This window comes from Cricetulus griseus, chromosome 2 (genome assembly GCF_003668045.3).
Source record: "Cricetulus griseus strain 17A/GY chromosome 2, alternate assembly CriGri-PICRH-1.0, whole genome shotgun sequence".
In the NCBI taxonomy this organism is placed as follows: Eukaryota; Metazoa; Chordata; class Mammalia; order Rodentia; family Cricetidae; genus Cricetulus; species Cricetulus griseus.
Genome location: NC_048595.1, coordinates 373643868 through 373655035, shown reverse-complemented (window position 1 = coordinate 373655035; position 11168 = coordinate 373643868). Strand labels below are relative to the sequence as shown.

General features: G+C 50.6%; 2 protein-coding genes across 8 annotated transcripts; one reads left to right on the top strand and one right to left on the bottom strand.

Moving 5' to 3' along the window:
- Nucleotides 1–79: 79 nt before the first annotated feature.
- Maf1 (MAF1 homolog, negative regulator of RNA polymerase III) lies at nucleotides 80–2985 on the bottom strand. Of its 3 annotated transcripts, none has more exons than XM_027404282.2 (9): nucleotides 2842–2985; nucleotides 2444–2514; nucleotides 1932–2063; nucleotides 1698–1826; nucleotides 1460–1625; nucleotides 1212–1333; nucleotides 1007–1126; nucleotides 744–878; nucleotides 80–609 (listed from the first exon to the last, which is right to left on the bottom strand). In XM_027404282.2, exons 3-9 carry the CDS (start codon nucleotides 2012–2014, stop codon nucleotides 588–590), a joined length of 777 nt encoding a protein of 258 aa, XP_027260083.1. In that variant the 5' UTR covers nucleotides 2015–2063; nucleotides 2444–2514; nucleotides 2842–2985; the 3' UTR covers nucleotides 80–587. The 3 variants fall into 3 exon arrangements, with proteins under 3 accessions (XP_027260083.1, XP_027260084.1, XP_027260082.1); XM_027404283.2 differs by having other exon boundaries at nucleotides 2469–2514; XM_027404281.2 differs by lacking the exon at nucleotides 2444–2514 and having other exon boundaries at nucleotides 2842–2980.
- A 400-nt stretch (nucleotides 2986–3385) lies between these two features.
- Sharpin (SHANK associated RH domain interactor) lies at nucleotides 3386–9918 on the top strand. Of its 5 annotated transcripts, none has more exons than XR_003483081.2 (9): nucleotides 3386–4024; nucleotides 4455–4629; nucleotides 8519–8641; nucleotides 8714–8855; nucleotides 8940–9048; nucleotides 9130–9283; nucleotides 9379–9471; nucleotides 9567–9695; nucleotides 9744–9918. XR_003483081.2 is itself a non-coding variant. In XM_027404277.2 (9 exons), exons 1-8 carry the CDS (start codon nucleotides 3827–3829, stop codon nucleotides 9681–9683), a joined length of 1134 nt encoding a protein of 377 aa, XP_027260078.1. In that variant the 5' UTR covers nucleotides 3390–3826; the 3' UTR covers nucleotides 9684–9695; nucleotides 9744–9918. The 5 variants fall into 5 exon arrangements, 3 of the variants coding, with proteins under 3 accessions (XP_027260079.1, XP_027260078.1, XP_027260077.1); XR_003483080.2 differs by having other exon boundaries at nucleotides 3388–4024; nucleotides 9767–9918; XM_027404277.2 differs by having other exon boundaries at nucleotides 3390–4024; nucleotides 9356–9471.
- Nucleotides 9919–11168: the final 1250 nt, after the last annotated feature.

The window sequence follows — 11168 nt, the reverse complement described above, 5'->3', positions numbered from 1 at the left end:
CAAACGCTACTGGCCCCACCCCATGACGCAGGCCCCGCCCCATGACGCAGGCCCCGCCCCCACAAACTCCGAAGTTCCGTCTAAGTCACAGAAACTTTTATTGGAAACGAATGAGCTGCAGCAAAGTGACACTCAGTGCATGTGGCCCACCTGGTAAGGTGGGGGGGGGGCAAAAGTGGGCACCAGGGGCTGGTCCAAGGCCAGAACCCATAAAACACTGGGCACCGCCAACAGGGCTTCATGTCACTGGCCCTTAGAGCTGGAGTGTACAGGCCCAATAAGAAATACAAAAATAAACTCTGTGGTCCAGCTGTCCTGTCTGTGGCAGACTGTTGTTGGTGCAGAGCGGTCACTTTTCTATCAGGCTCTGTGCTGTTTAATCCAGCCACAGCACGGGCAGTAAGAGCCTGCATGGGTGTGTAGACATCCACAGGCTGAAACCAAAGGGCTAGGCAGGTATAGCCTTGGGCAGCGCCAGGATGGTGGCAGTGCCAGGATATAGCCAGCATCTGGGGAGGCTCTGGAGCTCCTTAGGTAGGCAGGTCCAGGCACTGGTTGAGGCTGGATGAAGCTGAGACTTTTCCTCATCACATACAGATCACTGGAACCCTAGGCAGAAGTTGGCACACAGTAGGACTTCAGGAGGTACCACCCAGACCAGGCAGAGGACCCTGATCTGTCCCACCCACTCCAGGCTCCAGAGTTGGGGACCACGGCTGCAGCCTCCACAACCTCTACCACACCTGTCTTCCTCCATGGTGCTGGTCTCCTCTGCCTTGCCCTCACTGCCTCCACCTCCACTCTCTTCATCAGCCTCTTCTGCTCCCAGTTCCAAGTCCAATGCATTGCCTGCCTCTGAGGGTGTGTAGGTGGAACCACTGGGTGGGGACAGAAATAGCAGTCTCAGACCACTTATCCCAGGCCTTCCCGGGGAGAGTAGACCCACTTAAGGAATGGTGTGAGTTGAACAGGGGGATGGAGAAAGGGAGGTGGCAATGATACCAACCTGATGGAGCGGCAGCTAAAGAAGACAATTCGTTTAAGACGCTTGTTGTAAAAGAAATAATTGAATGACCAGAGGCTTCCATCTTCCCCAAAGGGGTCTGAGTCCAGATCTGGGTTATAGCTGAAGAGTGAGAAAGCAGAAGTATGAGACTCCCTCCCACGGCCACACACACCTGCCTTGTCTACCTGCAAAGATGTGAGCCCACCTGTAGATGTCACACTCGGCTAAGCAAATTTCCTCATCCACTGCATTCCACAGCTGTGGCTTCAGGGCCTTGAAGTCCTCCCGAACAGCTGAGAACAGGCTGCAGTTGACTGCATTTACCACCTACAGTAGGTTACAGTCAGGGATGACAAGGGTCCAGGGCAACAGGTAGAATGCAAGAACCTACTCAAAGTAGGGAGGGCAATGGTAACGACTACATGGTTTTTGCGTCCCTCTTCCCATACTTACCCAGCTGAGGCTGGGCTCCCGGCTGAATTCATGACTTCTGGCTGTGCTGAAGTCATAGTCTGGTCTGAAGGACTCATTGAGTGTGGCAATCAGATAGAAGAGGGTCTTGCGGCTGCACTTGTCACTTAGAGGGCTTTCATCCTCACCACCCTGGCTCTTGCTCAGTCTGAACAGAGATAAATATCAACCTTGTTTACCATCCCACATGCCCCAAAAGGTAGGCTCCACCTCAGCTTACCTGCTAGGACTGAGGCCTGAAGTCTGGGGTGGGGACAGTGCCTCCAACACATGGGGCTGGCCCTCCTGGCAGAACTGCTTGAACATGTGTTTATCATCTCCTGCCATCTTACACGAGTAGCTTTCAATCCTGCAAAATGCAGGCAGCATCATGGAGCATGCTGACCCTGAGGATTCACTCAGGGGATAAGACAGTTACCTCTGAGAGTCTGATCCTCAGAGCCTCCAGCCTCACCTGCCAATAATATGGGCATCTCCAGTCTCCACTGTCAATTGTGAGTTGATGGCCTCAAAGCTGGAGTTCTCCAGTAGCTTCATGTCCTTTGGGATGGGGTTTCTTGTGCCAGAAAGACTAGTGCAGTGCTACCTGAGAATATGGGAAGCCAAGTGTGACTACCTAGCTCCGAAAGGCTTTGCCTTCAGCCTTCCCACCCTCTAGCAGAGCACTGTCTGCAGCTGGATCTAGCTGAGTCCATCATGCAGCTCCTCATCCCCCCTTACCTGCCCCTGAGCACTCAGCATTGACAGGGAGATGATCCTGTTACTGAGGATAGCAAGACCAGGTTCCAGCTCAATTCTAACTCCTCCTACATGGTACAAGAGTCCTGGAGCTGGTTGGGGGGCCCCTACCCTGTATTCTGGAACTGCTAAGTTCTCTAGACCCATTGGCACTCTTCAGACACCCTCAGACTGTACTAAGGTTCTCAATCTGGGTAAGAACCTGCAATCTGGTTCAGAAACCGGTACCTGGGGTTTGAGCCCCGAGGGTCACCTGTATTGGCGCTCTTCCCCGGTTCTATGGGTTGCTTCGCTGCTTCCTGGCGAGAAGAGGAAACCCATGAGTTCTTCAGTTCTGTTTGCAAATATGCCTAATTTTCTCTTCCTACCCCAAAGTGCGTAGGACGGCCCCAACGCCTTCATTGGCTCAGGCCAGCAGTTTCCTGTCATTGTCGCCCAGGGAGCAGAGAGGCATCAGATTCGTAGGGAAAAACTACAAGCCCCAGGAGGCAATGCACCAAGAGAGGCGCTCGGGTCAAGCAGCGGTAAAACTACAAGTCCCATGAGGCAATGCAGAGGCGCGAGACCTGCCGGGGACTGTGGTTCCCACAGTCCGAGACCGCTCCGAGCACAAGGCAGACACCCACCTGCCGGGAATGGGCTAGATCAAGCCAGGCTAGCCGGGTTGCTTAGCGTCGGTGCTGAGACGACCTCGGCGCGGGCTGAGTGCGGCGCGGGCTCCTCAGGACTGGAGGGCGGCGCCGCGGCCTTCACTCGGGCCGCATTGTATCCGGGGGAAGAAGCTTCGCGGCGACGTCCCGTTACTCCAGGCCCTGCCGGCCCAAACGGGCTGCAGCCGCGACATAGCCTTGCCCCCCTGCAGCACCCGCTCTTGCGACCGACCTGCCGCGGACCGCACAGATCGCACAAGACAGCGAACGAAACAGCGACCTCCGCCTCCCCCGGCCCGACAACAACAAGCGTCCCACAGGCCCGGCCCCACTCCTCTGAATGGTCCGCTCCAACCTTAGGATCCAGATCTCGACAAACCATTGGAGAAATTCTCCGCCACTCAGCCTTATCGTCCACTTCTACTGGCTGTGTACCTTGTCCGTCTCGCTCTCGCTTACGAACCCGCCTCCCTTCTTAGTGTTCATTGGTTAGGACACTCCTGCCCCGCCCCCGGGGTCAACCCCGTTCCCAGAGTGGTACCGACTCACCCGGTGCGACTGGTGTGTGTGTCTGTATGTGTATGTTTTTGTCTGCGTGGATTGGCGCCCGGCTCCTGCCGGGTACTGGTGTTGTCTTACGTCGGGCAGCAGCTATCGCCCGTTCGAACCTTTGAGAAAAGCCCATCCTTGCCTTCATTTTGTGACCGGTGCTTGGCCTTTGACACTGTCTCTGGGCCCAGCTCAAACGTGACTAGCGTGCCTGGAGATCCTTGGACCGTCTATCTCTGAGCACAGCGGGCGGTCAGGCTCAGGTAGTGCGCGGCCCTGGCCCTTCTAGTTCTCCACGCCTGGTGCATCCGGAACCTAGGCCCATAGCCCGAGTTTCTGGCCGACGGAAGCGCTCGACAGGTCTTGTGTCACGGAAGCGCTCTCGGAGGCTCAGGACTCCGCCGCACCAGATATGGCGCCGCCCGCCGGCGGGACCGCAGCGGCTGCAGACCCTACTTCCCCTGCGGTGCTTCTGGCTGTGCGCGCCGCGGTGAGACCTCTGGGCGCTGGGCACGACACCGAGGCGCAGCTACGGATGCTGCAGCTGAGCGCGGACCCTGAGCGGCCTGGGCGCTTCCGGCTGGGGCTGTTGGGCACCGGGCCAGGGGCGGTGAGTGTCGGCCCAGAGAGCAGAGTCAACCCTCTCTCCATTCCCCTGCTGACTGCCCTTAAGCAGTTACTTTTCTTTGCTTGTCTGTAAAAATGGGGTTAGTGCGATGGACGATGATGGAGCACTCATTTAATCCCAGCACGCGGGAGGCAGAGGCAGGCGGATCTCTGTGAGTTCGAGGTCAGCTCTACAGAGCGAGTTCAGGATTGGCTCCATAGCTACTGAGAAACCCTGTCTCGGGGGGAGGGGGGGTAAACGGGAGTAGTGGTTGTGGTGATTAATGCTTTACAAACTCTTCGTGAGGAATTGGTAAGATAACAGGTAAGAAAGGTTTAGGAAAGTAAAAATGACCTCTACTTGTTTCATTTTCCTTTGATCTTCGGTGGATAAAGATGAGGAACCACTGACCCAGCACTCTCCCCCTCTCCAGGTCAGTTTAGAATGGCCCTTGGAGTCTGTTTGCTATACAGTCCGAGGCCCTAACCAACACGAGCTTCAACCTCCACCGGGAGGGCCTGGAACCTTCAAAGTGCACTTCCTCAACTCTCAGGAAGCACAGCAGTGGGCCGCACTGGTACGAGATGCTACCGCGGAGGGACAAAATGGTCAGTGTCGTGAAATAAATGCTCATTTGAAGAAATCCAGGCTTCCTAGTCGTGGGTGGAGACAGTGATAGGAGAAGCTGGGCATCTAGGAACGCTTCCAAGAGGAAGAAAGTGGAGAAAATAAGAGGTTCAAGCGCCGACACCTGAAGTACCAGGCAAGTGTGAAAAGGAAGAGCAAGCATTGCTGCAGAAAGACCTGAGAGTTCAAGAACAGCAGGATTGTGTTAAGTGGAAAATAACAGGTTCAGGTCTGTGCTGCTTAAAGACACACTACAGTCATATAGAGTGGTGTACACAAGATTAGAAAGAAGACCAGAGGACCTTAGGAGATGGAATTAGATAGGTTTCATGGTTGTTTAATCGGAAGAGACAGGGGTTAAGACTGAGATAGAGGGACCAGTTAGTGTGAGGCTTGTACACAGTGCCTGCTTGGGAAAGTATGGACATGGCTGAGGCTCTGAAGAGGTAAAGATTGGGAGTTGGAGAGGTCAGCCAAAATCTGAGAGGAAAACATAGAGAAAAGATGGCCTTGCATGTAGACCAGTGGTCCTCAACCTTCCTATTTCTGTGACCCTTTAATATAGTTCTTAATGTTGTGGTGACCTCCAACCATAAAGTTATTTCATAACTGGCTGGGCAGTGGTGGTGCACACCTTTAATCCCAACACTCAGGAGGCAGAGGTAGGCAAATTTCTGTAAACTCGAAGCCAGCCTGGTATATAGATCAAATTCCGGGACAGGCTCCAAAGCTACAGAGAAACCCTGTCTTGAAAAACAAACAAACAAAAAAAGAAAAGAAAAGAAAAAGAAAATTCATAATTGTAATTTTGCTACTGTTACAAATCAAACTCAAATATCTTTTAAGTATCTGTGTTTTCCAATGGTCTTAGGCAACCCCTGTGAAAGGGTCATCCAACCCCCCACCTAAAGGGGTTGTAACCCACAGGTCACATGATCCACTGATGCTCTAGGGAGATACAGGAAAGCTTATATATAAGACCTGAGGGAAAGCTGCTAGAGGAACAGAAAAACAGATAGTATGACTGACATAAGAGAGGCTGGGGTGACTCAGCATTGAAAAGGGGACTTTTAAGTCATTTATTAGACGTACTCAGCCCTTGCTTTATACTATTCATTATGGCAAGTATGCAGTTCAGACTGATCTCAAACTCAATATATAGTCCAAGCTGGTTTTGTTTTGTTTTTTTTTTCCCCCCGAACAGGATTTCTCTGTGGCTTTGGAGGCTGTCCTGGAACTAGCTCTTGTAGACCAGGCTGGTCTCGAACTCACAGAGATCCGCCTGCCTCTGCCTCCCGAGTGCTGGGATTAAAGACGTGTGCCACCACCACCTGGCCCAAGCTGGTTTTGAATTGTCAGTGATCCTCCTATCTCTGTACCCAGAGTGTTGGTGTTACAGATGTGTACCACCCAACGGACGGTCACTACTCTTCTTTTTCCTTTGTGTGTATGTGTGGTATGTATGTATTTGTATGCAGGCATCCATGTGTACAGCATGTATGGAAGTCAGAGGACAACCTTGGTGTCAGTCCTCACTTTCTACCTTGTTTGAGACAGTCTCTGCTGTTAGCCTCTTTATAAGCCCCATGAAGTTTCTGAGTATTCTCTTATCTCCATTCCCATCTTATTGTAGGAACATTGGAATTACAGCACATACCTCCAAGCTTGGCTTTATCTGGTTTTGGGGGATTTGAATTTTCAGGTCTTTATGTCTATATGACAAGGACTTTAAGCTGAATGGCATGGTGCAAGCCTTTAATCCCAGCACTCAGAAGGCAGAAGCAGGCGGATCTGTGAGTTTGAGGCCAGCCTGGTCTACAATTTCCAGGACAGCCAGGGCTACACAGAGAAAGCCTGTCTCAAAAAACAAAAGCAAAACTGCACTTTAACCTGCTGAGCCATCTTCCCCAGGCCCTTCCTGGGTACTTTTATTATGTGTGTGAATCTTTTATATGTATGTCTGCACCATGTATGTGCATGTCTGATATTCTTGAAGGTCAGAAGAAGGCATCAGATCCACAGGGACCAGAGTTAGAGATGGTTGTGAGCTTCCATGTGGTTTCTAAGAACTGAACCCCATTCCCCTGCAACAGTAACAAGTGCTCTTAACTGCTGATCCATTTCTCTAGCCTGAGGGCACTTTCTAAAAACATGATATAAACCTCTTATTTGCCTTCCTTGGAACTTTCATTTCTATTTTTTTGTTCTGTGTTTCAAGACAGGGTTTTACTGTATAGCCTTGGCTGTCCTGGAATTCTGTAGACCAAGCTGGCCTTGAACTCACAGAGATCTGCCTGCCATTGCCTCGAGAGTGCTGGACATGCGCCACCATCACCTGGCTTAAATGATTTCTTTTTATGTGCACTGGTGTGCCTGCATGTGTGTCTCTGTGAAGGTGTCAGAACCCCTGGAACTGTAGTTACAGACAGTTGTGAGCTGCATGTAGGTACTGGGAATTGAACCTGGGTCCTCTGGAAGAGCAGCCAGTGCTCCCAACCTCTGAGCCATCTCTCCAGTTCCTGGAACTTCCATTTCTAGAGTCAATAAACTTCATTTAGATGATAGAAGGAATAGGGGCTGGAGAGATGGCTCAGAGGTTAAGAACACTGACTGCTCTTCCAGAGGTCCTGAGTTCAATTCCCAGGAACCACATACGAGATCTGGTGCCCTCTTCTGGTGTGCAGATATATATGGAAGCAGAATGTTGTATACATAATAAATAAATAAAATTTAAAAAAAAATCTTTTAAAAAAAAAAGATGATAGAAGGAATAAAAAAGCCAGGAGGGAGGGCTACTACTTTAAATAGGTCTCTCTGGGTGTGCTGGCACACAAACACCTTTAATTCCAGTAGGTAGAGGCTGGTGAAGCTGTCTGAATTTGAGCCAGACTGGTCTGCATAGTTCCAGGAGAGCTAGAACTACGTAGAGACTGTTTCAAAAACATGAAAGATACAAGTAAAGAACTAAAAAGAAATAAGATCTTTAGGACTTCTTGAGAGAATGAAATTTGGGTAACATGGCTTAAGTTGTACAAGCCCAGAATATAAGAAGTATAAAAGCTCCAAAGGGAACTTGTGCAAGTGACCTTCAGAGTTCAGGCAATGTGCCAGGTTCTTGGAATGCTCTACCTATTTCAGTGGTGAGACAGTTCAGGATATCAAGGGCCATAGGTCACTATAGGAGCTGTGAGCACTGGGTGGGGATCCCTTATTGCAGTGTGCTGGCTCTTGCTGGCTTTCAGCAGGAGATAAGTAGAAACAGCAGTATATCCAGTTCTGTAAGGATGCCAGGACAAAAGGTGTTAAGTATTCTCTGCAGATTGGAGAGCCAGGAGTAGGAAGACCCCTTGAGAGTACTGAGAGGGGGTCACTGACTACAGGTCTGTCGTTGGGCAGGGAAATTGGAAGCCCCATCTAAGAAGTTTATTTGATCCCACTAAACAGGAGATGTACAGGTAGGACCAGCCAGCAGAAGGGTTCAGAAAGGTCAGATGGAGAACCAGTGCCGAAGTTCAGGCAGGACTTCTGAATTTTGTTTTATTAATTAATTGTGTATGTGTGCTTGTACCACTTGTATATCTGTTGGCCCAGATGTCAGGTCATTGGACCTCTAGGAAACGAGTTACATGTGGTTGTTAGCTACCATCCATGTGGGTTCTGGGAACCAAACCAGACACCAAATGTTCTTAATGTTGATCCATCTCTCCTCTCTCCAGCTAAGAGTTATTTTTGTTGTTTTGAGGGCCAAGATTGGGAGAGGGCTTAGCCTGAATTACGGCCTAACGATTGTGGGGTGAGGCAGAGAAAGCAAAGGTCCTAAAAGCCCGAGGGTGGAGACCACTACTGGCCTATCCCTGTCTTCTCTCTAAGGCAACGGCAGCCCAGCCCCAGCCATGTGCCCCATTTCTCCACCATGTTCTTCTGTGGCTCAAATACCTAAAGCAACCCAGCCTGAGGTGGATCTTCCTCATAGTTCTGGAGACTTGAAAAAAGGTAAGGATAGACTGGAGGGAGGTGGGAGCTGTGGCTGGTGACTGGCTGTGATGGCTATCTTTCTCCCTGTAGAAGAGCTCGCTGCAAGCCTGGCCCAGGCCATTGCAGGTGGGGATGAGAAAGCAGCAGCCCATGTGGCAGCAGTCCTGGCGCAGCATCATGTGGCTCTCAGTGTCCAGCTTACAGAGGCCTGGTTCCCACCAGGTCCCATCAGGTAAGGCCTGATCTTGCTTACTCTGCCCTCCTCCTTACCCTCCCAGGTTAGCTGTCCAACTCTCTGATCTATATTCTGACACAGGCTGCAAGTCACAGTTGAAGATGCCACATCTGTTTTGTCCTCTGCATCATCTGCCCATGTCTCACTGCAGATCCATCCACACTGCTCCATTGCAGCCCTCCAGGAACAGGTAAGTATGGGTCATCAGGAATCTTACATATATAGCAAGGATCCTGGGTAACACTGCCTTGCCCTCATGTTCTGGCCACAGGTGTTCTCAGAGTTCGGTTTCCCACCAGCTGTGCAGCGCTGGGTCATTGGACGGTGCCTATGTGTGCCTGAACGAAGCCTTGCTTCCTATGGGGTCTCTCAAGATGGGGACCCTGCTTTTCTCTACTTGCTCTCAGCTCCCCGAGAAGCTTCAGGTTAGTACTTTATGGGGGTAAGAGAGGTAGGGTGAGTCTTGAGATGACCCTGAGCCTTCTCCTTTGTCACAGGACATAGTCCTCAACTCTCCAAGATGGATGGGAAATTAGGACGCTTGTTTCCTCAGTCATTGGAGCAGCCTCATACCCTCCAGCCAGCCAGTGCCAGTCTCTCAAGTCCCCCTCAGGTGGGCAAATAACAGAGCCTCTGGTAGTGAGCCAGATACGGGCAGCTGTGGGCACTGTAGGATGGGAAGCATCAACAGTCTTCCCATCTTCCTAGCCTGGCTGGTCTTGCCCTTCCTGCACCTTCATCAATGCCTCAAATCGCCCTGGCTGTGAGATGTGTAGCACCCAAAGGCCCTGTACTTGGGATTCCCTTACTACAGACTCCACCTAGAAGCCACCAAAGGTACAAGAGGCTGGGTGGGGATGAAGGGATACAGTGTAGAACAAATAGGAATAACCTATCTTCTTCCCCAGGTTACAGAGAACATGGCCCTCCTATCACAGGCCCAAGTCCCTGGACCACCGCCATTCAACCTTCGCAGGGGACCTCTGCTTATTGGGGACAGAGATGCAGTATTAAGGAACAATGGCCACAAGCCAGTAATTAAAGACACATGAGAACCGGCCAGTGTCCTAGTCTTGGTGCAGAGTTGCACTAGTCAAGCTGCCTGGGGGTTAGGAAACAGATTGTAGCAGATGAGGTTCCCCAAACCACAACCAGGAAACTACTCAAGAGTATTCAAGTCCCAGTAGTCACAGAACATGGTACTGGGGCCTCTTTCCAGAGCCTTCAAGCCTACAGGTGCTCCCCAAGCTGCTGACCTGATAGGGGCTCCTCTCACTAACTCTGGCCCTATTGTTGTCCTTCTTGAATCCTATATTCCAGTTACCACTATGTCTAGCTGCTTCAGCCAGTATAATGCCAGCAATGGGACTGGGAGTTTTTCTTTCACAAGGATGCTTTAGTGTTGGAAGGTCATGCCTTTGTGACCTTTCTGACAACTATCTGTCACTACTCTTTATGAATGAGGGACACTTTATGAATCTAGTCACAGCCAGTTTGGCCTAGATATACTACCTAACTTAACTGCTCTGGAGACTACTAGGTATCGTTCATTCTCTCACAAATACCAGACACTTCCCACATGGATCTCCAGCACAACCCTTTTGTCTGTCCAGTCAAGACTAAGGAGACATCCCAGGTACCCTCTGCCTATCCATTTCTGAGAACTTCCTCACCCTCCCAGATAGCACTGTTTCACCCTGTGTTACTGCTCCAGGTCTTTGTGAAGAGCAGTCGGCGGGTACTCTAATAACTTCTTTCTAGCTCTGCCAAGGCATCCATTCTGCTGAATAGTGCTGCTCTTCTTTATTTTTATTTTACTTTTTTTGTTTTGTGAGGCAGGTCCCCCACCCCCACCCCCTCGGCTTTGAAGGCTGTCCTGAAACTAGTTCTTGTAGACCAGTCTGGCCTTGAACTCACAGAGATCCACCTGCCTCTGTCTCCTGAGTGCTGGGATTAAAGGCGTGGGCCACCACTGCCTGGTACTGCCCTTTTTTTTTTTTTAAATAAACTACTTCTTTTGAAACTATGTGTGGGTGCCTTTGGAGGCCAGAAGGCGGCATCAGATCCCCTGGGACTGGAGTTCCAGATGGTTTAGTCATGTGAATGGTAGAAACTGAACCCCCGTTCCTCCAGAAGTAGAGCTTTTGACTGCTAAGCCATCTCTCCAGCCCAAACGGTGCTGTTCTTTTGCATTCTGGCCCACATGTGTAACTCCCAGATACTGGGCAGTGAAGGAAACAATATTGCAGGAAAATATGGGCTCCAGGGTTCCTTGTTAATATGGGTTTCAGTCATTGAACAGCTAAAATG